Raw genomic sequence first — 22,690 nt, forward strand, 5'->3', positions numbered from 1 at the left:
GTGCATATCTATCTGCATACTTGTCTTGCTATTCTTCTCGGTTTGTATTGATCACATTGAAAAACTCCAAACCCAGTGATTGTCGCGCTGATCGAAATACATGGGATCGTGCTCTGCTTTGCATGCGAAATGGTCCGCCAGAGCTAGTACCCAGCGACACTGGAGAAGCATTCCATCAGCCACCATTACCACGAACACCACTACCATCGGCAAAGCGAACGAGTCACAGAGACATACTTTCAAGTGAACCGATTCAAGATCGAATGAGGGTCATCAACTGAAAGGGTCATCGCATGCGCGTGTCAAACGCGTCGCGAACTAGGCAATGGTGACATCACCGCAGAGACGCGTTCAGTGGAAGGCGTTTACTTCATCATCATCATCACTACCATTGAGTATTGAAAGTCTCTCTTCCTTTTCTCTCATCGATCAATAACTCTTCTATCAATTCAGATTCGTCGCATTCATCATCGCAAATTCTATTGACGTTCAGCTTCGACATCACAGCATCGCATTCATCAAACATGGCTGACACACGCTCTAAGAATGGCAGCAGTCCACAGGCGAGCAATGGCACCAAGCGCAAAGCAGATGAGCAGACTAGTCCTACTCAGTCGAAGCGACCATCGAAGGACCAGAAAACCATCGACGAAAGCTTCAAGCCTGCTGACGATGGCGATGAGGGATTCGATGAGGAGATGAAGGATAGCGAGTCGAAGCCAGAGCAGAATGGCAAGTCGGAGGCCCAAGAGCAGGATGCGATTGAGGAGGTCAATGCTGGTGAGGATGTTGAAGAGCCGAAACAGAAGGAGAACGAGAAGAGCAATGAGAAGAATGCGCTTGATGAGGTCAAGGCAGATGAGAAGGACGAGGGAAAGACGAGCAAGGTGAGACGAGGATTACAAGATACGAGCATTGAACGCTGACAATTTTGCTAGGACGAGAGCCATGAGAATGGTACTGCCAACGGCGATGCAGAGGTCAAGGAGAAGGCAATCGAAGAGGACAAGGAGCGTGAACAAGCACAACCCTCAAACATCCTCGAGAAGGGTATAATATACTTCTTCGCACGAGGGCGAGTGGGTGTCGAGGATCCGGACAGTGTCCAGGATCTCGCTCGCAGCCATTTCGTCTTGCGACCTCTGCCAGCTGGTGCGAAGATTACCGACGGAGCTATTCAGGTATGTGTGCACCAGTGAGTCTTGCATTGATATCAACCGGGTCTGATGCATCGTAGGACGTTGGAAACAACCGCCTCGTCGCATTGCCGAAGAAGGTTTTTCCGAAGAGCGGCAAAGACCGCTTCATGGCATTCATCGAGAAGGAAAAAGCATCGATGGATACTTTGAAGGAGGAGTTCTTCTCTGGGTCATCATACAGCACAAAGACAGTGGGCACACGCCACACACCGGAAGTCACACCAATTGGCGAGGGAGTATATGCGATCACGACCACTGGCGGCGGGCAGGGTACGACTCATCTGGCATACATGCTCACCATCCCGAATGAGGTGGGCGAGGTGCAGAAGGACATGGGTATTGCTGAAAAGGGCAGCTTCGTGATGAGCTTGAAGAACCCAGAGTCTTCGGCACCGTCCTACGCTCTCCCCAACAACGCCGAATTCCCGAAGGAGTTCATTGAGGAGTTTGGGGGTCGTGGCTGGATGCCAGTCCAGCCGAAGCATCTTGACTATGTCAACGCGGCGTTCTTGCTAATTGGCGAGAATTTCGAGAGCAGGTGAGCAGATTCTTTCTTGGAAGAGGACGCAACAGATGACTAATTGAAGCAGCAACAACCTTGAGCCCGCGCCCAAAGACGAGAAGGACGACGAGAAGGAGACTCCCGCAGAGGAGCTCGAGAAGCTTGAGGAGGAAGACGAGCATCGCGTCGAGAACCTTCGTGGTGATGACACTGTTTTCGCTGACCTGGGCATCTCTTCTAAGGAGTATCCCAAGGTACTTACCACCTGGTAAGTGGCGGCACGCCCGCAGACGAGAGACAACAAATCTGTACAGTACTCCATCAGCAGCATGGATGAGACGCGCGAGAGGCCAACAGGACGAATTAAGACAACCAGTTGAGCGCAGCATGTTGCTACCTTTCGCTTTCACGGTTATGTATTCTATACGATTCACTATATCTAAGCGGGTTGAATGTCCGAAACGCACTGGACATTCAGTCAGCTACTATCAGAGGCAGCATGTCAACCAGCTTTGAGTCTGGTTCACCTGCAGTACTTACACAGAAGATCGAAGGATCATCGCGAGGAGCGGGCACACAAAATTCCTGACTGGTCGGTCTTCCTGCTGGATCTGGACACTTTTATTTGTGTTAGTATCGGGGCGGGGTGATCGAAGGGGGTTTAGGAGACACGCAAGCTTACAACAATGCATACTGGCTTATCTGAATGTGCGGCTGCACACATGGGGCAGTCTCGCACGATGGTGCAGCTCTGCTGAGCCGACACGGAGCTGATCAACAGAAAGCTGGCAGCAATGAGAGATAGAAGGAGCTGCATTGTCGTAGATGTAGTCGATGGTTGCGGAGTGCGAGGGTGAGAGAAGAGGAGATTTCGAAAGGAAATACTGTACTCCTTTGGTTGGATATATATTCAACCATCACTAATCCTACATCGCTTTGAGTACTAGTTAAGGAATACTATATCGCTTGAGTACTAGTTGAAGAAAATGCCGAAGATGTATCCAAGCTGACTATCTCCTATGGTATCCGGACAAGCCCGGACACGAGGTTATCTACGCTGTCTACGCCTGGTGGGAGACGACAATACAACTGTCGCCGTGAAAGCGGTACACGCAGTATGGAGGTTCGTCGCTGTCTCCTTCTCAGACTGCACCTTAGCTATAGAGGACGAAGTACTAGTAGCGGCAGCAACAGACGAGACAACAAGTTTGTATCGTACTTGGACCTTATTAGGAGCATAGATAAGTAAAAGGCGCGAGGGACCAACAGGACGAATAAGGAGACCAGTTCAGCCCGGCATGGATCTAGTTAGACGAGAAGTTGGCCTCTAAGTTCTGTCTGTAGCTATACCCCACGAGACCATGTATCAATAGAAAAAGTCACATAAAGATAGCGATTTTCTGCACGACGGTCTTCATCCTGCATCAGTGCACCACCACTCAGCGCCATCTGCTCAGGGTGAGGTGTCAAATAGGCCGCCAAGTCTCGACCGTAACTGGACCTGTAGCCGCTCAACATGAAACGCAGTCGCACTGTTCCTGCGCCTCGCACGAGGTTTCACGACGGTGGCTTGAGATGAAAGGATGGCCTTTTGCGCTCCCGACACCAATCAGCGGCGAGAGCAGGGGCTGATGGGGCCTGTTTCTGCTTGTTGTTCGCCGAATGGAGTCGTGGACCCGCACTGGCGCTCGAGACCCCGCCAAACCAGTGGAATGGCCACACATACACCCTGGGCCCGGCGCTATAACGAGCGCAGAGCTTGGGTACACATACGCACACGTCCTGGTCTTGTTTGTCTTGCGGGCCACTCTCTTGATATTGTATCGTCTTGGAATCCTTCAGCCTCGTCCTCAGCAGAGAATCGGCGCGAAGCTGCTTTTGCCCTACCCTTACGTTGGCGTGAGACTTGACTCGTACCGCTTGGAACTCTACGTCACGCTCAACGGCGCCTAAAAGAGAGGAGTCCTGTTCTGGTGAGTGGTGATCTGGTCATATAACCCTGGGAGCAGTACTTCGCGCCTTGTTCTGCAGGGACAAGCACCAGTTTTTGCGCGGGTTCCATCATCTGCTGAGCTTATTGTTGGCACTTCGCTAACAGCATTACCCACTTCAGCTTCAGCTCTTCGGTTACAGACTACACCGCTTGGACGACGGAATAGCTTGTCATAAGCTCGACTACAGTTGGAGAAGGGAGCATACGAATACAGCGAGGATAGGACAGCTGCAAGAGGTGAGTGAGAGGGATAACGGTGGCGGCATCGCGAAGACGAGGAGCAAGTCTGCGCTCCGCGCTCTGCGTGTACCGCACGTGGAAGAGGCGGTGGCTGCATTCCAGGCAGCGCTGGCGTTGCATTGTCTTTGTCTTTGTGGGCTCATTGATCGATTCCGGAAATGGGGCTGACGCTGTGTTACGCAAAAAGCAGGAACCAAACGCTTCGACTTCGCACCGCCTCACTCACCGATCGACAGCTGCCGTCAACACAAGGCCCACGACTGGACTTTCCGGTCATCGAGCAGCTATTTCCCTCTCTTCAAAGCCGACCGCGCGATAAGACCGCGGCGGAGCAACAACGACCGGCGACATGTCTCGCCAACAACAGCAGCCAGGCGGATCCCGCAAGATCTCCTTCAACGTGTCGGAGCAATATGACATTCAAGATGTGGTTGGAGAGGGCGCATACGGAGTCGTTTGTTCGGCACTGCACAAGCCGTCAGGACAAAAGGTGGCCATCAAGAAGATCACGCCCTTCGATCACTCCATGTTCTGTCTCAGAACGTTGCGAGAGATGAAGCTTCTGCGATACTTCAACCACGAGAACATCATTTCAATTCTGGACATTCAGAAGCCGCGCAACTATGAGAGCTTCTCCGAAGTCTACCTCATCCAGGAGCTCATGGAGACCGACATGCACAGAGTCATCCGCACGCAGGAGCTGTCCGACGACCACTGCCAGTACTTCATCTACCAGACCCTCCGCGCATTGAAAGCAATGCACTCAGCCAATGTCCTCCATCGCGATCTCAAGCCCTCAAACCTTCTGCTCAATGCAAACTGCGATCTGAAGGTCTGCGATTTCGGTCTCGCGCGTTCAGCTGCCAGCACAGAAGACAATCAGGGTTTCATGACGGAATACGTGGCCACGAGATGGTACCGTGCACCAGAAATCATGCTTACCTTCAAAGAATACACCAAAGCCATCGATGTGTGGTCAGTCGGCTGTATCTTGGCAGAGATGCTGAGCGGCAAGCCGTTGTTCCCGGGCAAGGATTACCACCACCAATTGACCTTGATCCTGGATGTGCTTGGAACGCCTACCATGGAGGACTACTACGGCATCAAGTCGAGGAGAGCACGCGAGTACATTCGCAGCTTGCCATTCAAGAAGAAGATCCCGTGGAAGGCCATGTTCCCAAAGACTTCGGACCTGGCACTCGACCTGCTTGAGAAGCTGCTCGCTTTCAACCCGGCGAAGCGTATCACTGTGGAGGAGGCGCTGAAGCACCCATACCTCGAGCCATATCACGACCCAGAAGACGAGCCTACGGCAGACCCCATTCCCGAGGAGTTTTTCGATTTCGACAAGAACAAGGACAATCTATCCAAGGAGCAGCTGAAGCGTAAGCATTCCCTCCCCGTTCCTCCGTGAAACGAATACTAACGAGTACCGACCAGGTCTGATTTACGAGGAGATCATGCGGTAACGTCTCATCTAACCCAAAAATATATCTTACGAATTATCTTTTATCAATCTCTTATTTCTATTTATCTTCCCCCATCTCCATGCAGAAATCTACAAAGTAATATGTCTCCGACCTTGCCCTATCGCCGTTACTAATCCTTTGCGTGCAGTGACCATCTCATCCCATCTCCTCAGAAATTCACTCGCGACCGGTCAGACAGCACATTGACTCCTTCGACTCCTGCTCTCACGACCTCTTCTCCTCCGAACAACTCACCTGGGCGACTTCAGCCTTCTCTGTACGATGGCAATAACGGCGACATTCCGATTGGTATCGAAGATCGATTGTGGAGGGGGAGGAGGTGCTTTACGATCTGAGAATACGCGGACATGGCAGATGGTGAAACGGCGAGAGTGGGTTCTACTGATGAGGAAGAAGAAGAGGAGATCGGTTGTGCGGCTTGGACGCCTTGGTATGAGACGTTAAGACGCTGGCTGGTTTGACCTTTCTTTCCTTTTTGGAAGTGGTGATCGCTATCTGAGTATTTCTGCTGTGTCCGCGGTTGGATGTTCGAATTGGGTGTGTGCTGGGTATGCTTTTGAGATGGCGCATTGTATTGCATCGCGCGGAGTTCTCTCTTCGTCTTCGTGCGGTTTTATTCAGCTGGGGGTTTTATCAGGGATTAGGGACGTGGGTGCGCATCAGGCTGACCCAGTGATGAAATGATCAAAACACGGCTGCCACGAAGAAGACATTTCACAAGAGCAAAAATGAAAAAAGAACGGACAGATTTCGTATGTTGGTTCGTACGAAAATGGAGAACAGTAGAGGACTTGTCTCTCTTGAAATTCCGATTATTGTTTGCACTCGCTATCATCATCTTTCTTCTTCTACTTTGGACGCTGTAACTGTGCACTGTTCTCATACCGATACAATCTCTAGGGTCTCTACCGTTCATTGGAAAGATCAGTCGCTAATGGTGTGAAGACCTTTCACCTCGCGCACACGCTGTGTCTGTTCATTATCATTCATCTCTGAACGAGATATTTTCTCTTCTCTCATGCATGCTTCTAGCAGGCACGATAAGTCAGTTATACATTACAAACCCTGCCAGAATACCATTCCCATCACTGCCCAGAAGAGCAGTGTCATATCGGGTATCGAAGCGAACACTGTTCCTGCACCCTCTACAGACCCATCCGCACTTCCATTCACCGGAGCATCATCCCCAACACCAAACGGCAAGCCTTGATATCCGAAGGTCAAATTTTGAGGAATTGAGTTGTTATAACAGTCTCCGCTAGCCAGATCGATCCCCTTCAAATCATCCGCATTAACGAAGAACATATACTTGTTCTGATCAATGTCTTTGAAGCCATCGGTATTATATGGAAAGTGATCAGAATCGTCTGTCGCGGAAGTATTCCTGAGGAAAATGCATTGCAATTGCTCCGGATGCTCTTTCGCCATTTCGGGGTAGGCTTTCATGACATCCGAATTCGAAGTATCAGCCACAAGAACAAACTTCCTCTGCGGGAAGGTTTCAAAAATGCGTTCGAGGAGGAATTTTCGGATTTGGAGGGTTGCGGAAACGTCGCTGAAATTGAGGGGACGGGTGTCGAAGGAGCCGGCGGGGTAGGTGGCGTAGATGAATTCTTCGTAGTTGCGGGTGACTTGTTCGGGGAGCGTGGTGAGGTAGTGGAAGTGGGCGTTGGGAAGGGCTTGCGACCAGTTGGCGTAGATTTCTGGCATGTTTTCCCAGGCGACGAAGGGACGGGCGAAGGAGTTGAGAAGGCCTTCTTTGGGGTCGTAGATTTTTGTTACGCGGAGGATGTCATCAATGTCGGAGATGATGGTGATGCCTTGGTTGGGGACGAGGTAGGCTGTTGCGTTGCCATTGGTGGTATTGCTCACCCAGGTATTGAGCTTCTGAATTGACTCGGTTTCGTTTCCGCGCTGGAGGCCTTCGCTGTTGATGGGGAGGAACACGTCGAAGTCGCCTTGTGCTGTGGTGTTGTATGGGAGAGTGATGTTTTGTGGTACTCCAACACCGCCATGGTCGCCATCGAAGGGTTCGATGGTGATGGGTGAGACTTCCACATCTCCTTGCTGGACCACGAAGATGGCTGCGGTCACATTGCGTGCCTGGTCTGCCTGGTTTTGTGGGAGCTCCTCTACGCTGGTGTCAATGAGGAAGATGTTGGCCAAGTCATTGAGCTTCTCTTGCGAAGTGTTGGGCTGTTTGTAGATATTCCCGTGGAAACGAACATTCCACCCCTGATCGGTATAGTTGGCATATGGCGGGATATTCAATGCCTGCGTCGGCAGAGCTGCTAGCTGAGAGTCATCCAACCCCAGTGAGCTGACCACAGAGTCTCCTGTCGGAAAGTCTTGGAAGAAGTTTGGTATCCCGCTAGCCACATATGAGGGGATATCCGATCCCAATCTGCTCAGCACTCCATCGACGTCTGACTTGACACTGTCGATGATATCCCTGCGGTCCTTGTATGTTTTTGTTGGATCCCAATGCACTGGAGTTCCTGGCGTAGGCGCCGGGGCGCGGGCCACAACATCATTTCTCGGGGTTGGTGCTGGCGACGCGTCGATGAGCGCTGGCAGAGCTGCCAGTACAAGAAGCCTCCACATGGCAACGAGATGTGACTTTCTGTCTTGGGTGCTCGAGGCCGGAGGTGCTGCAGGTCAGGCAAATGACAGGAGGGAGTGTAGACAAGAAGTGAAGAAAGGAAAGCGCGCTTCGGCAATCTGCACTGGCGCAGCAGCGGCTCGCGTGCGTGATGAGCTGGCGCGCTGCCGATGATGTGAAACTGGGAACAGACTTTGGTTCAAACCAGGATGTTGTTGATTGACATCATTGGGAACGCCTTTTGCGGGTCAAGCGAGGCCGACAAATGCATGTGAATGGTCTCCGCATTGCTTCTACTCACGGAATCCCGCGATACGTCTTGTATCTGTGCCATCGACGGCAGAGCTGACGACGGTGGTGTTCGGGAGTGGGAGCAGGGAGCAAGGAAGGCGTTCCTGCTTGCTGTTGACACCACCGCTCCGCCACGACTCGTCAACAAGTCTCGCGCAAGGTAGTCGCCAACTGTGAAGACGGATTGGATGATTCGAAACGGTGATATGAAATGCAAATGTGACCAGCACAAGAATGGACGTCAGACTGCCAATAATTTGCCAATGCCACCAGCGATGCTTGTCTGACTGCGGAGGTCCGCGCCTTGTCCATCTCAGCTTCGCATTTCTCGCATCTCCCCACTAGTTACCACGCACGCCCATCACTGCCATATGAGCAACATGCAGCCACTGCGATCGGCACGTCGCCATCAATACCGGTTGGCGAGCATCTTCGTGTGAACAAAAGCCATATTCGGGGGTTTTGGTCCCTGCGCCGTCTAAGCTGCTCTGCTGCTGGCACGACGCCGCCACATTCTTGGTTCGCAGCGCCGTAGAGATGGCACCGCTCACACTTTGCGCCGTCGTTCAAGACCACCTGCGCATAGTGCGCGGAGCCTAATAAGAATCTTTGGCCTCGTCATCTTCTGCTCTGCTAGGAACAAACCTATAGCTTGCATTCATCGCAGTCATGACTGACAACAACAGCTCCGACCTCCAGTTTGTCGTTGTTGAACGACCCTCCGACACCAAGCACGCCGGATACCGGCGGAAGGTCCGGTCTCATGTCACCAAGACCCAGCATCGACGCGCAAGAGAGGCCAGCAGCGCGAAAGCCTTGTTCCGTTTCGTACAAGGCAACGATGGCCGAAAGTCGAAGGAGAAGCTGAACAAGGGCAAGAGGAAGGAGGTCGAAGACCATGAGACTGAGAAGCTATCGCCGCAAGACGCTGCTAGGCAAGAACTCACACGAAGAGCAGTGGCAGAAACTGTGCACACCAGTGGACCGGGTGCTCTGTTCTCCACAGGAGCCATGTACCTGCGAACAATAGCCTTGGATGATGCGGACAATGATGTCGGAATGGTGCTCAGCAGCCTTCACTGCAATGTAACAGCAGTCTGGGTGTGTTTCACGCAGTAATGAATTTCTGGAGACCTATCAGCTGACCATGTCCTCCTAGACTCTCTACGAAAGCTACATGACATCGCAAACGGGATCGTTCCTAGGAGACAACCCAGGGATGCGTGACACAGACCATGCTGCTTGCTTACTATCATTCCTGTGGCAAGACTCCACCCTGCTCAACGTGGCGATGCTCTCCGGTACGCGCAGACTCCTGGACTCGCGAGGGCATGCCCTACACCCGAATGAACTCTACCATCTCACGCACCTTCGCGGCCGCATCATACACCGCCTCAACACAGCCATAGCTGACCCCGTACGTCGTAATTCGGACCAGATGATTTGTGCCGTCCTGCTCCTCGCCCTATATGAGCTTCGTTACACATCAGCTGATGCTTATAAAGCACATATGATGGGGCTTGTCCAAATTATCAATCTGCGAGGCGGCATCAATGAAGTGGTCTCATATGTTGCCAGTATGGTCGTCTGGTTGGACCGGGCTTGCAGCAGGATGATTGGCGTCGAGCCGTATGCCAATAAGATGCGCGACCGTGCCACGCCAGACATTCCTCGGCTCAGTGAGGTGACTTGAGAACGAGTCCTGGGCGCGAATCCGAAAGCATGGCAAGCAGGATATGTCTCGACCTTGCAGCTATACTCGCACAATGGACAACATTCAGCAGGCATCTTCCTAGCAATCTGGTAACGATGCATGTGCGTCGCATGGCGGCATGATCGAGCGACCGCATGCAATAAAAACCGCATGGCACCACAGATGAAGCGGGATGGAGTCCGAAGACTCATTCATAAATGGGAAGTCAACTCCTACGGCCCTCTTCTCAGATCCGTATTCCTGACTCAGCCTATCTTCCATACTTCGAAGGAATCGTCTTCATCTGCTCCTGCGGCGAGCCCTCCAGCCCGAATAAATCATAAATCCACTTCAGGATCACAAAAAAGCTCTCCGGTTCTCCCATATGTTTCCTCCCATCGATGAACCTCGCTTCCTTAGGAGCCCCATGCTGCAACGCCAAATAATAATCATCAATCGGGAAAATCTCATCATTCACACCATTGACGAGTAAAAGTCTCGCACAAACTGGTTTATCAAGCGTTCCATCTTTAAGCAACGAGAATTTCTTCATGGCTTCTTGCTTGAATTTCTCCAAATCATCGCCATAACCGAACTTATACGCCAATGTCGTCGCCAAATCAAAGGGATATTCGAGATGATTGACGTGGGAAAGCCACTCGGGGGAAAACATGTAATGGCAGCCTCCGCCGTGTGCTACGACGCCTTGGAGACGATCGTGGTGCGTGTGAGCGAGACGGATACCGTAGTAGCCGCCTGTGCTGAAGGACCAGAGGGCTTTACGAGTTTGATCGATTTCGGATTGAGATTCGATCCAGTCGAAGAGAGAGGACCATTCGCGGTCTGGAGACGTGGGGTCGCTGGGGTCGGCGGGGGAGTCTCCTGTTCCGGGGATTTCGAGAATCAGGGTTGCGATATTTTTGTGGGAGAAGCCTTCGATCCAGACGGCGAGTTCGGTGCGGTAGCCGTCGAGGCCTGTGAGGATTATGACGAGGGGGACAGGGGATTGGGCACTGCTTCCTGGTGGGAGGTGGTAGTAGAAGGTGATCTCTTTGCCTTCAGTGGCGAGGCCCTGGGTGTGAGGGATGGAGATCTCTTGGGTTGGGCGGTCGCGAAGAGCGAGGCCTTTCTTCGCGGCTTTCTTGCCTTCTTGCCAGGCGTGGCGTTGTTTTTCGGATCGTGGGGCTGGGAAGCGGGAGATTCGATAGACTGCTGATGCACGCCTGGAGATTGTTAGCATTTATGTCTCTGAAGTGGACGGTCTAGATGGAGTTACTCACATGAAATACTCCGACGCTTTGGCCTTGTCGCCATTCTTCTCAGCCTCTTCAGCGATATTCAAGAGCTCTTCGGCTTTGGGAAAGAATGCTTCTGCATACTTATCCCAATCATAAGGTTCCTTTTGACCTTCGGCGATCAGTCGCTCAGCAATTGGCTCGAAATCTTGATGAGCATTGAACATGAACCTGCAACGTATCAGTCCATTTTGCTGCGCTCATCACTCAACAAACGACTCACGGGTACACTCCCATCTTCGAAACCGGCTCCCACTTGGTCTTCCATAATTGCTCGAAACTTTCGTGATGCACGGCAGGCGTTTTGAGGGCGTCCTGAATGAAGAACTTGCCTCCTGCAGCGGCCATGACGGAAAACCGTACGCAAAGAGCGACTTGCACTGTTGCGAGAAAGCAAAGGGAAGTCCATCTCTCCAACAATCACCAGCTGTCCTCGCTGCCGAACTCCAATGTCGCACATCATGTCGTCGTGAAGACGGTTCGGAAGTGGAGTGCCGAAGCCCTTTGAAGCAATTTGATTGAACAAATTCAAGCGGGCAATGAAGATCGGCGGCATCCGGATCCGACGCAAAGACATCCGGACCTGCCTCTTTTGAGTTGCTATTTCCGTAACACAACCACAGGTCCTCCAAACCATCGTTATTGCCTGCCAAAAGACGCAGAATGGCAGCGAAAACCACCGCTGCCGCCGTATTCGAAGGCCTGAAAGGCTCATGGCGGCTCCGCAGATCGCTGAACAGCCAATTGGCAGGCTTCCCCTCAGGCATCTTCGAAGGCATAGCAAAATTCACACCACGCACTCCCACTGCCCACTCTGCTGCAGGCGAACTAGTATACTCAGAACAGGGAGAACTCAAAACCGATAATGGATTCACCTTGAAAGCCAACCGCAAATATGTCTACAGGTACGACGCCGACGAAGACAAAATTTCCGCGTGGTTCATCAAAGAAGACACCAAAGCCCAAGATGGCGCAGAAGAAGTTGACTACCTATTTCATGATCTCGAAATCGATGCCGAAGGCAATGGTGTTGCGGGTCGTGGCGAGCATCTGTGCGAACTTGATATGTATTGGGCGTACTATGAGTTTCGACTACCGAAAGTTGCTGAGGTGGGAGGTGATGAGAAGATGAATGTTTTTGGGGTGAGGTATAAGGTGAAGGGACCGCAGAAAGATTATACGAGTGATACGGCGTATACGAGGACGTTTTCTGGTGATGTTGCGGTGTTGTGAAGGATGGGTCGATGGCAAACAAGCCGGCTTGGGTTTTCGCATTCACGGAGAGATGGTATGCAATGGTGTCGCGCATTGGCACTCTTCACGACAGCAAGCTCCTACGACTTTCTTAATGAGCTCTGGACGGCGGAGCCTCCTTTTGAGTCCACACTGCAAACCCATCTGAGACGCCATGACTTCGAAACTTGAATCTACACTTCTTGAGGACGACAGGGACGATGGTAGCATCCGACGGACGCTCTTCGCGCATTTGAGTGAGGGAAACTCGTTGCCCAATCTGCGACTTTCATCGCATTTACTGCAAGGCCTTGTGGACCAGAGGAAGAGTCATCTATTCCGCCGGCTTCATGTTCATCTCCCACTGAGACGTCAGGGCAGCAGTCCCGAACTGGCTGCATTGAAGAGAATAGCTCCATTCTGTACCGCCCTGATGTTCATAATAACTCCCCGTCACACCCCGTCGGCCGACCCAACTAGGCAAGCAAAGGACGCATTTGAGTCTGGTCTCGATCCGCGCACCGAGCAGAAGCTTCGACACATCCTAAGTCATATTCAGCATGTTCGAGAAGTAAATATCCGCATCCATGGTGACTCCGATTGGCCTGGCCCCACACCGACCGATGACATTCTCGTCACTCTCCGCCTGGCACTGCAGCGCGCCAGTTTGCCAAAGTTACGTTCCCTGCGGGTGGACACATTGCATGCTGCTGGAGTGATGTACATGCGATGGGCCGGCTTTGGTGCTTTTACTTCACCGTTCGCTCCACGTCAAACTTCCTCACCACCGACGCAGATCTGGACGAGTTTAGCTGAACTTGACCTTCGCATACGCAATCCAGTAGCCAGCCGAAAGCTTAGCGACAACCAGATGATGATGTTCCTGCAAGTGCTGGAGGACTACCTTCGAAGCTTCCATCGGACTCTGCGCTGTCTGCGGTTCGTGTGGCTCGATGTCACAGGTCCCAGCCCACTGATCTTCGGTGATTTGCTCGAGAGGAAACATCTGATCTGGCAAAATCTTCGGGAATTCTCCTACGGGAATATAAATGGAGCCAATCATAGCCTAGAGGTTCTGTCTGTCCGCATGCCCCAAGTCAGAAGCGTCAAGGTACTGCGTACATCGAGCACGCCCTCGACTGACATATGGGATACGGTTCAATTACCGAAAGGCAAGAAGCCTCTGCAAGAGTACCCGCTGAGTGCTGAGAAACACCCAAAGGACTATGAGACCGAGATTTCCTTGATGCCAGCACCATTGGCCGTGGTAAATCGCAATAATACTGTACATCCTGCTTTGAGGTCTCGTCGGGCAAGCATTATCTCGACAATCAGCACTGTGTTCGACGCACCTGATATTGATCAAGCTATCAGAGATATTCGAGATACCACGGATCCTACGCCAGCTACCGGACTGTCGGAGCGTAAACTTGTACCCAAATTCCGTATGCCTGTTGCAAGCAGTGTCTATTCGTGCGATGAGGATGGAAACTACATTCCCGTCAGACAGAAGTGGAACAGGAATAGCCAATTGGTCAATGCAGCCGAACGAGGAAAGACGGCGCTGTTGGACTCTGGACGCCGTCTTTCGAAAAGTTTAACTATGGCGAATCTTCATGATCTTTCTCATTCAGAGGCCCCTCTTAGGGATGAGCATGATGCTTCAGGTGGCGACAAGCGTGAAGCACAGGTTGTCGAACAGGGCAAATCTATAGGTCATGAACCGCCAACGGTCCCACCTGCAACTTCAAAGCCGAGGAAGGCGCACATTGAGATTGGCAAGATGCCAGCTTACCGTGCTGCGCAGGACCAGCGCTTGAAAGAGCTCCAAGAGATTCAATTGGCTCAACCCGCACGGATTCGGCAATGGGCGAAAGACATCAAGAGTGGACGACCACCAAGCTTTGTCACGATGAGAAGTGTCAACACGGTCAGCACGACAGGCAGTAGGCCTTTCACGAAATTCATTGAACACCTACGAGAGACTGGTAGACCTTCGCGACGCTGAAGTGGCCGAGTTCGCACCGGGCTATACCGGCGTCGGACCGTTACTATTCAATCACAGATACATCGAAAGCGTAGCATCGTATCGATCAGCTTCCACATTGCATTCCTCTTGAAATGCTTCCACCGCTTCCTTCCAGGCCTTCTCCCATTCCGGAAGCTCACTGCCCGAGCCTTCATGACCTTCTGCTGCCTTGGTCTCGCTCATTCTACCTGAGGCATCACCAATGACCACCTCGCAATCAACGTCCATCTCAGCTGCAATTGCTGAATACTCTCTTCCGACATCATCACCCTCGACCTCTTCTCCGGCCTCGCCCTGCACGAAACATGTCTCAATCGGATCCGTCTCCGTCCCAACGTCCCGTCTCAAAGGCACCCATCCATCATCCTCCGCGCCCTCCATGGTATCGTCGACAACAACTGGAGAACACGAACGCATCACTCTCTTCCTCGGCTTAGCCAATATGCCTCTTCCACGCCCATTGACCCTCTTCGCGACCACACCCGGATTCTTGGCAGCGACTTCCTCGATGAGTCTTCTTGCTTCCTCTTCCCGCTTCATTCTCCGCTCGAGCTTTCTCTGTCGTCTGCGTTCAAAATCACGTTGCTGTTCGATGCGAGCTTCACGGCGAGCTTCGGACGCAACACGGCGGAACATTTCTTCTTCGGTTTCGCGGGGCATGGCTTGCGGCTGTGATGGTTCGAGACTTTTCATTGCAGGTCTTTGAAGAGGTGAAAAAAGTGAGAAATTCGTGCGAAAGGCTGGCATCTATTGTTGGGAACGGGAAGAATTGGGAACATGGCATTTCCGCTACGTGCAGTTTGCTGCTGTCTAGGACGTTTGTTTGCAAAAGTTTTACTTCTATGTTTGTTTGTCCATTCGTTTGCTGGGTCCAAATAAGAGCAGCGATGAACAGACGGATACCTCGGGCAGAATTACTTTGTCTGTTGTTTGCGCCGGTTAAGGGAAGTCGATTGAAAAAGAAAGGAAAAGGAAAATACTTGCTTGACACCAGCCGGCATTCGAACTCCTGACCTGCGCGAACTTCGCGTCAAAACAGCAAAACGACAAGTCGACGATCCTGTTTATGGGGATCTGCCGGAACTAAAGTCGGTGATGAGTCGCCAACTTGTCTGAGTAAGCATAATTGCTAGCAACATATGAATGCCAACGACAATGCCGACTGAACGCACGCGGGCAGAGAAGCCGTTAGAGACTGCAGTCACGTCAGTTATGCCTCGAGTTCAAAGGCACGAAGTCGAAACAAAAAGCAAGAACGAACGAATGTACTACGCACCAACCGACGTCGATTCGAACACCTGACCTAGGCGCGACCTGCGGATTCTCACGCTGAAAATGACAAAACAAAAACAAATCGACCGCGCTCTATACATGTGGTCTGCCGAATTTCTCGACGCTTCGCAAGCCGATTTGTTGACGAAGCATGTTTGCTTGGACTATATAAATGCCAATCAATGCCGCACAGACTTTTCCACCTTCGCGTAGGAGTTTGCTTTCTGAACAATGCCGCTGCGACATGGTCGTGGTTCAGCAACATTGGAGATCTATCTTGTTGGGTTCGATGCATGGCTGAATCGTATTGGGACTTTATTCTCGGCGAGAAAGGAAAACAAGGTAAAATTTGACCAGATGATACGGGTGTTCTTTCTGCTTACAGGACTTTAACTCATGAACATAATGAAAATGAATCTTGCTGACATGTCTGTAGTTCTGCTGTACGCTTCATTTGCCGATTTTAGTCCCCAATCAATGCAGCACTTCTCCTCGATCTCCTTCTCCTAGTCAATGTACCCTTCTCTCTTCTCAACCCCCTTGTCTCCAATCTGATCTAGAAAATCGCCATAGCAGCCATTCCAACAATCATTCCACCCGCAGCAACAACTGGGAACGAAGTCGCAGCAGCGCCTGCGTGCGAAGAAGAGGATGAGTGGCTGGAAGATTTCGCTGCGGCGGCAGTCCCGGTCGATGTGCTGTGGTGAGATGAAGACGACGCGTCTTTGATGCTTGTATGCTCGCTTGTCTTGGTCTCCGTCTTGGTGGCAGTATCGGTCTTAGTGGCGGTGTCGGTCTTGGTCATGTCTGATGAGGAAGTGCTATCGGCTGCGATGGCGAAGGCTGCGAAAGCCAGGGTGAAGACTGGAGTGAAACGCATTTTTGTGGAGTGTGTTGGTGGGTTTGGTTGGTTGGTTTATGAGATGATTTTGTGGTGGCTCGTGACTGATGAAGTCGACTCGAGTGAAAGACTTTGATTGTAATGAACGGTACTGATCTCTTGCAGGCTTGATTGTATTCCCTCGATCAGAAAGGCGCTTGAGCGACTTCTTATTCTTGCTCTTGCTCCTCGTACAAGCCAGCCACGAAGCACAAAACGGAGGTGCCACTCTCCCTGCATACGCTACACAAAATGAAGCCGCGCGTACAGCTCATTTGAGGGATATACCACAAGACAGCCTTTCGTACTGCCCACAAGTCAGGCGTCTCCAATCGTTGGACTCAGTATTAAGCTCAAGCAGCAGCACCAAGCTTTCGACCAAGCTCCTGGAGATGAGCGCTGGTACAGCTGGGCATTATACCGAGAACAGCTTAGCTTGTTGCCAATTGTATCACAATGCGAGGTTGCAAGCGCCGGAAGGAGGGACAGAGACGCGTGTACTCGAGACAAGAAGGTTCAGCCGCAAAGGCGCTGAGCCACAACGACGCATGCGGTTCTAGATCTTGTCTATCATGTCGTGAGTCCAGGTGAAGAGCGATTGATTTTTGCCATTCTTGCTGCCTCTCTTCTGGGAATGATGTTGGGAGGGTAAGTCGTACATAGCGGAGTTGCGTGTTACCCTCATCACTGAACAGCACAAGCAATCAACTGAGGCTGTGTTCTTACTACGTTGTGAGCCAATCTGAATGTAGTGGAAAGGAAGGATGACGAATACGAGTGTCAAAAGGTTTCGATCCTGAACCATTGAAATGAACGAGACGGCATGGGACTTTCAGGAAAAGGCTCTTGCATTCTTAACTTTCCTAGCCGCCCGCCTCTTCATCAACTGTCCAGACGCGACTGAGAGGTACGCTGATCAAGTGATGAGAACCGAGTCGTGGCGTTGACAGGATGGCTGTGCAACGCGTAGCTTCTGAACCAGTCGTATCGTGAGCATGTGAGCAGGTTTTAGCTTCTTACCCTGGCAGTCTGGCGCCGGCGGAAGCGTAGTACGAGCATTCTGCTCTCACACGATCACCAGCTCAATTGACCGGCCCCTCAACGTATAGCTCATTTCAGTCCACGAATAGAAAGGAACCCAAGTCGCCGAAGAAGAAAAAATCAACTTCCTCCCGAAGGCAAGCCCCAACACGTGTCTTTCCCCTCCTTGCCTCCCAACAATCTCTCAGCAAAGTCCATATCTTCCTTCGAAGGCGGTTTCCTCACGCTCGACTCCTGCACCTCGGCCTTCGCTCCAGCCTCAAAAGCAATCTTCTGCAAAGTCGCGGCCAAGCTTCGGAGCGTCATGTCGAAGTCTCCACTCGATTGTTCGACGTAGTCCACAATAGTTGGAGTGATGCTAGCCACGATTTCGATATCCGAGGCAGATTGATCAGCCGTGAGGCGGCAGGGACGGATGCTTCGTGGCAGCGCACTCTGTGGCGGAGCTGCGAGAAGGCTGAACGGTGCAGGCGTGGTAGTAGCTAGGGTGAGGACCTCCTTCGTTGTGGGATCCAGTTGTTTGGGAGATGTTTGATCTGGGGACACATGAGCGCGAGGCAGATGTGATTGCTTAGCTGGCTTGGTCGTGGAAGGTGTTGTGCATTGCAAGTCATCAGGAGGCAGCTCTGCAGTGAAACCCTTGTAGGTATCCTGCTCTGGTCTGCTCTTGTTGCTATCGCGCGCGAGTTCGCCGCCTTGGTCCTTGCCTGAAGGTGCCATATCGTGTTTGTGAGATGTAGCTGTAGTTGGGAGGTTCCGGAGTCGACTTTCCCCAGCTTATGAATGTCGCTGCGATGCTGTCATGGTGGTCTCAGGGCGTTGTGGAATGTCTCAATTTCCACTGGAGACATGCTGGAAGTATGGCGTTGTCAGTAGAACACATGTCTCGTGCATTTGCACTTCGGCAAGACTGGATGAGGGAAGACCTTTCGTGACTCTGGTAGCTGTTATATGTACATGACTCGTCGCTTCTTGATGCCTATCGTTCTATGTCTCCGGCCTGTAGCGCGTTAGTTGTGTGCAAGCTTAGCTTCTACAACACAGCACTCACCTGTTCATTCCATCTACTGCTTGCCGGAACCCTTCACAATGTCATCGGCCTCCTTCCTGTCCTTTGCCAATTGTGCCTCGGAGTCGGCAATCTTCTTCTTCAAGGCCTCCAACTTCTCCCTCTCGGCCTTCTTGATGAAGGCAGCCTCGTTGGCCTCTTCACGCTTGGTGAAGGAATCGCTCGCTGCTGCACCGCCGGAGCGAGTGGCGCCAGTGTCACCTCCGGCCATTCTGCGAGCTGCGACGGAGAAGCTGCGAGAAGTGACTGGGGTCTTTGGAAGAGCGCGGATGATGCGGATGGCGGACATGCTGCGAGCTACGTCAGCTCGCGGGTGGTGGGTTTGAGGGTGTTCGATGGCCTACTTGGGTGGAAGGTGTGATGGGAGAGGTGTTGTGAGTGATGGAGTGTGTTTCGGAGTCGCGAGATGAGTGAAGTGTTGTTGTTTTGTGAGTGTTCCAATGTGATGGTCAGCTCGACGACGTGAGAGCTCTCGCCAGGATCACCAGGCGAGTGCCAAGACCACGTCACTGTCGCTGCTCACGCCGGGATTGGGAACGTCATGGTCGGGGCAGAGCGACGACCGCTCAACCACCGAAGCCAGGCCGCTGGAGCATCATCACCACGCGAGCGGTAAGAAGATTTTGATGTTTCCTTTCTGTTCACATCTCTCTCCCATACATCAAACTCTTCCTGATTGATCCATTGCCCAGCGGTAAGTGATCAGCATTTTCTTGGCCATGCCAATGGCGCTCGTTGTGCCTGCAATCGGCGAGAGCAGCCGATGTTCTGGAGGGGTCTCTGGCCTGGTCTTCGGTGCCATAGCGGGGCATATGCATCAACAAAAATAATCCTCATGCACATACAACAAGTCAGCAGAAATAGCACTCCTATCCTTTGCTGAATCTCCTCCGATACCTCCTCCCTGTCACATACACCTTCTCTGTTGCACCTGCTTGGTCATTGCTTAGAAGCAGGAGCAGGAGCTGCACATCGACGTGGACCGCTACTGACGGAAGCTTGTCCAGCCAGCACCACAACCGCGTGAGCGACCAGATCTACGCACTTCTTCGGCCCCTCTGCTCTCGTACACTATCCGGGAGCTACTTCACGTCCGCCGTATCTATACACACCTACACACTGCCTTGGAGCACACCATCACCCATCGATCGTTGAGAAATCAGTCAATATGGTTGGCTTAGGTCCGAGACGGCAGCCCAGCCGTAGGGGCTCCATGGCAGATATGCCCAAGGACATGTTGGCCGAGATCAAGCGTCTGGAGGAGATCTTCACTGTCGACACCGCCAAGCTCAAGGCCATCACCGACCACTTCGTCAGTGAGCTCGAGAAGGGTCTGTCAAAAGAGGGTGGCAGCATTCCAATGAACCCAACATGGGTCATGGGCTTCCCTACTGGCCACGAGACCGGCACTTTCCTTGCTCTCGACATGGGAGGCACCAACCTGCGTGTTTGCGAGATCAACCTGCCAGAAGAGAAGGGAGAGTTCGACATCATCCAGTCCAAGTACCGCATGCCAGAAGAGCTCAAGACCGGCAACGCAGACGAGCTTTGGGGATACATTGCAGACTGTTTGCAGCAGTTCATCGAATACCACCACGAAGGTGAGAAGCTGGATAAGATTCCTCTTGGTTTCACCTTCTCCTACCCAGCGACGCAAGACTACATCGATCACGGTGTGCTGCAGCGATGGACCAAGGGCTTTGACATTGACGGTGTCGAGGGCAAGGATGTTGTCCCACCCTTCGAGAAGGCCTTGGAAGAGCGTGGAGTGCCCATCAAGCTCACTGCGCTCATCAACGACACCACCGGTACTCTGATTGCTAGTGCCTACACAGACACCGAGATGAGAATTGGCTGCATTTTCGGAACTGGCTGCAATGCTGCATACATGGAGCACGCCGGCGAGATTCCTAAGCTCGAGCACATGAAGCTGGATCCAAAGCAAGAGATTGCTATCAACTGCGAATGGGGTGCTTTCGACAACGAACACAAGATTCTTCCCAGGACGCAATACGACGTTATTATCGACAAAGACTCTCCACGTCCTGGTCAGCAGGCCTTTGAGAAGATGATCGCTGGTCTCTACCTCGGTGAGCTCTTCCGTCTTGTGCTGGTCGACCTTCACGAGCAGCCACACGTCCAGCTTTTCCAAGGCCAGGACATCTCTTCTCTCAAGAAGCCTTACTCGCTTGACGCCTCCTTCCTGTCCGACATTGAGAATGATCCATACGAGAACTTGCAGGAGACATATGATATCTTCTACGACAAGATGAAGATCAACTGTCAAAAGCCAGAGCTGGAATTGATAAGACGACTTGCTGAGCTGATTGGTACGAGATCTGCCAGACTTAGTGCGTGCGGTGTTGCAGCCATCAGCAAGAAGAAGGGCTACAAGGAATGCCACGTTGGAGCAGATGGTTCAGTGTTTAACAAGTACCCACACTTCAAGGTCAGCATCAGAACATTCCAAAAGATGAATCTTACTGACTATCCAACAGGCAAGAGGCGCACAAGCTCTCAAGGAGATCCTCGACTGGGACAAGGGCCGCAATGGCAAGTCTCTTGGAAAGGGCCATGACCCCATTGAGATCCTCCCAGCCGAAGATGGATCTGGTGTCGGCGCAGCATTGATCGCCGCTTTGACCTTGAAGCGTGTACAAGAAGGCAACCACGCCGGTATCCGCGATCCAAAGAGCATGTTGGCCGGCACTGCCGCTTCAAGCTCCAAGACGAACCAGGTATAGAATGCCGCGAAGCGTACAGAGCGAGAACGGAAGGCCGTCGAGGATCCGTTGCACAAGTTCCGGCAGGTCGATCACACTAATACCTGGATCAGAACCTGAAAGGGAAGAACTCCCAGGGTCCGAGACGATGTTCGCGCTATGACTTGTATATGCTGTGCAGGAGAAACCTAGGATGCAGTCATTGGGTCATCTGCCCTATGTTGATAGATATCATGAACAATTGCCACGCAGGCACAAACCTGAAAATCTACGTATCTCCATTGTTTTTCGTTTCGTTCGACCTGAACCAAGTCCGGAGTCAGCCTGTTGTTGCTCTTTCCTTCGCCATGGCATGTGCCTGCTGTCCCACCACTTTCTTCCGCGCGACCCACTTTCCGACCTCGCCTCTTGCCATTCACATTCACTTCAACTCCATCCACCAACGCACCGAAGGAACAAAGTAGCCATTTCGAGCCACCTTCAAGGAACAGCAAGCCATGGACGATCAAGAAGACTTCACCATCGACCCGGCCATCGCCGCGGCAATGGGTTTTGCTGGTTTCGGAACACAAAATAAACAAAAGCGGAAATTTAACTCTGATGGCGATGCGGATGGTTTTGTCGATCCTGGAGTCCATGCGAGGAAAACTGGAGCGAATAATGTTCCTGTGCGCGCGCGGAGTGAGCAGAAGGTTGCGACGGGGAACGACCAATCTACGTTTGCGGCAATGGGGCAGGAGGTGAAGACAGGAATTGAAAGCGCTGCTGCTTCTTCTTCTTCGAATGGGTTCGATGCGGGAGGATTGTATGATCCTAAGACGCAAGAGAGCCCGAGTTTGGAGGCGCTGAGGAGAGGCGTGAAGAATGTTAGGGGGGATTTTGTGTATTTTTCAAAGGGGTTTTTGGAGGATCCTTGGAGTGGGTTGAGGGAGCTGAAGTGAGTGGGATGAGATGAAATCGAATGGCTGGTAGGAGGTTCGGAATATGGGAAGACTGAAAGGCTCGATATGGCGTGATCTGGTGGTCATGGTACGCGGTACCGAAGTGCAGGACACCAACTCTACGTGGATGCGCTTCTCGCTGAAAGCTTCCCATTACTATCTGAGAGGCAACCCGGAGATATTTCGCGACTAGTTGG

The 22,690-nt window shown here is 52.0% G+C and overlaps 13 protein-coding genes across 13 annotated transcripts; 7 read left to right on the forward strand and 6 right to left on the reverse strand.

Moving 5' to 3' along the window:
• Positions 1–524: 524 nt before the first annotated feature.
• Positions 525–1,973, forward strand: RHO25_011806 (uncharacterized protein; the record flags this gene model as incomplete). The annotated part of the gene is made up of 4 exons (XM_023603223.2): positions 525–887; positions 939–1,181; positions 1,238–1,737; positions 1,790–1,973. The coding sequence occupies 4 exons, from the start codon at positions 525–527 to the stop codon at positions 1,971–1,973; spliced, it is 1,290 nt and encodes a 429-aa protein (XP_023454168.1).
• A 2,310-nt stretch (positions 1,974–4,283) lies between these two features.
• Positions 4,284–5,403, forward strand: RHO25_011807 (uncharacterized protein; the record flags this gene model as incomplete). The annotated part of the gene is made up of 2 exons (XM_023603224.2): positions 4,284–5,319; positions 5,375–5,403. 2 exons carry the CDS (start codon positions 4,284–4,286, stop codon positions 5,401–5,403), a joined length of 1,065 nt encoding a protein of 354 aa, XP_023454564.1.
• A 1,077-nt stretch (positions 5,404–6,480) lies between these two features.
• RHO25_011808 (uncharacterized protein) lies at positions 6,481–8,028 on the reverse strand (the record flags this gene model as incomplete). Its single annotated transcript, XM_023603225.2, has 1 exon — positions 6,481–8,028. The coding sequence occupies one exon, from the start codon at positions 8,026–8,028 to the stop codon at positions 6,481–6,483; it is 1,548 nt and encodes a 515-aa protein (XP_023454563.1).
• A 958-nt stretch (positions 8,029–8,986) lies between these two features.
• Positions 8,987–10,010, forward strand: RHO25_011809 (uncharacterized protein; the record flags this gene model as incomplete). The annotated part of the gene is made up of 2 exons (XM_023603226.2): positions 8,987–9,418; positions 9,477–10,010. 2 exons carry the CDS (start codon positions 8,987–8,989, stop codon positions 10,008–10,010), a joined length of 966 nt encoding a protein of 321 aa, XP_023454566.1.
• Positions 10,011–10,281: 271 nt separating this feature from the next.
• RHO25_011810 (uncharacterized protein) lies at positions 10,282–11,653 on the reverse strand (the record flags this gene model as incomplete). Its single annotated transcript, XM_023603227.2, has 3 exons — positions 10,282–11,233; positions 11,291–11,476; positions 11,529–11,653. 3 exons carry the CDS (start codon positions 11,651–11,653, stop codon positions 10,282–10,284), a joined length of 1,263 nt encoding a protein of 420 aa, XP_023454565.1.
• A 315-nt stretch (positions 11,654–11,968) lies between these two features.
• On the forward strand, positions 11,969–12,538 carry RHO25_011811 (uncharacterized protein; the record flags this gene model as incomplete). Its single annotated transcript, XM_023603228.2, has 1 exon — positions 11,969–12,538. The coding sequence occupies one exon, from the start codon at positions 11,969–11,971 to the stop codon at positions 12,536–12,538; it is 570 nt and encodes a 189-aa protein (XP_023454199.1).
• Positions 12,539–12,713: 175 nt separating this feature from the next.
• On the forward strand, positions 12,714–14,546 carry RHO25_011812 (uncharacterized protein; the record flags this gene model as incomplete). Its single annotated transcript, XM_023603229.1, has 1 exon — positions 12,714–14,546. The coding sequence occupies one exon, from the start codon at positions 12,714–12,716 to the stop codon at positions 14,544–14,546; it is 1,833 nt and encodes a 610-aa protein (XP_023454567.1).
• Positions 14,547–14,597: 51 nt separating this feature from the next.
• RHO25_011813 (uncharacterized protein) lies at positions 14,598–15,227 on the reverse strand (the record flags this gene model as incomplete). The annotated part of the gene is made up of 1 exon (XM_023603230.2): positions 14,598–15,227. The coding sequence occupies one exon, from the start codon at positions 15,225–15,227 to the stop codon at positions 14,598–14,600; it is 630 nt and encodes a 209-aa protein (XP_023454569.2).
• Positions 15,228–16,395: 1,168 nt separating this feature from the next.
• On the reverse strand, positions 16,396–16,719 carry RHO25_011814 (uncharacterized protein; the record flags this gene model as incomplete). The annotated part of the gene is made up of 1 exon (XM_065603455.1): positions 16,396–16,719. One exon carries the CDS (start codon positions 16,717–16,719, stop codon positions 16,396–16,398), a length of 324 nt encoding a protein of 107 aa, XP_065459527.1.
• Positions 16,720–17,880: 1,161 nt separating this feature from the next.
• On the reverse strand, positions 17,881–18,480 carry RHO25_011815 (uncharacterized protein; the record flags this gene model as incomplete). The annotated part of the gene is made up of 1 exon (XM_023603231.1): positions 17,881–18,480. One exon carries the CDS (start codon positions 18,478–18,480, stop codon positions 17,881–17,883), a length of 600 nt encoding a protein of 199 aa, XP_023454568.1.
• A 344-nt stretch (positions 18,481–18,824) lies between these two features.
• On the reverse strand, positions 18,825–19,118 carry RHO25_011816 (uncharacterized protein; the record flags this gene model as incomplete). The annotated part of the gene is made up of 1 exon (XM_023603232.2): positions 18,825–19,118. One exon carries the CDS (start codon positions 19,116–19,118, stop codon positions 18,825–18,827), a length of 294 nt encoding a protein of 97 aa, XP_023454193.1.
• An 879-nt stretch (positions 19,119–19,997) lies between these two features.
• On the forward strand, positions 19,998–21,573 carry RHO25_011817 (uncharacterized protein; the record flags this gene model as incomplete). The annotated part of the gene is made up of 2 exons (XM_023603233.2): positions 19,998–21,278; positions 21,328–21,573. The coding sequence occupies 2 exons, from the start codon at positions 19,998–20,000 to the stop codon at positions 21,571–21,573; spliced, it is 1,527 nt and encodes a 508-aa protein (XP_023454562.1).
• Positions 21,574–22,049: 476 nt separating this feature from the next.
• RHO25_011818 (uncharacterized protein) lies at positions 22,050–22,493 on the forward strand (the record flags this gene model as incomplete). Its single annotated transcript, XM_023603234.1, has 1 exon — positions 22,050–22,493. One exon carries the CDS (start codon positions 22,050–22,052, stop codon positions 22,491–22,493), a length of 444 nt encoding a protein of 147 aa, XP_023454903.1.
• Between the last annotated feature and the right edge of the window lie 197 nt (positions 22,494–22,690).

Source organism: Cercospora beticola, chromosome 8 (genome assembly GCF_033473495.1).
Source record: "Cercospora beticola chromosome 8, complete sequence".
NCBI lineage: Eukaryota > Fungi > Ascomycota > Dothideomycetes > Mycosphaerellales > Mycosphaerellaceae > Cercospora > Cercospora beticola.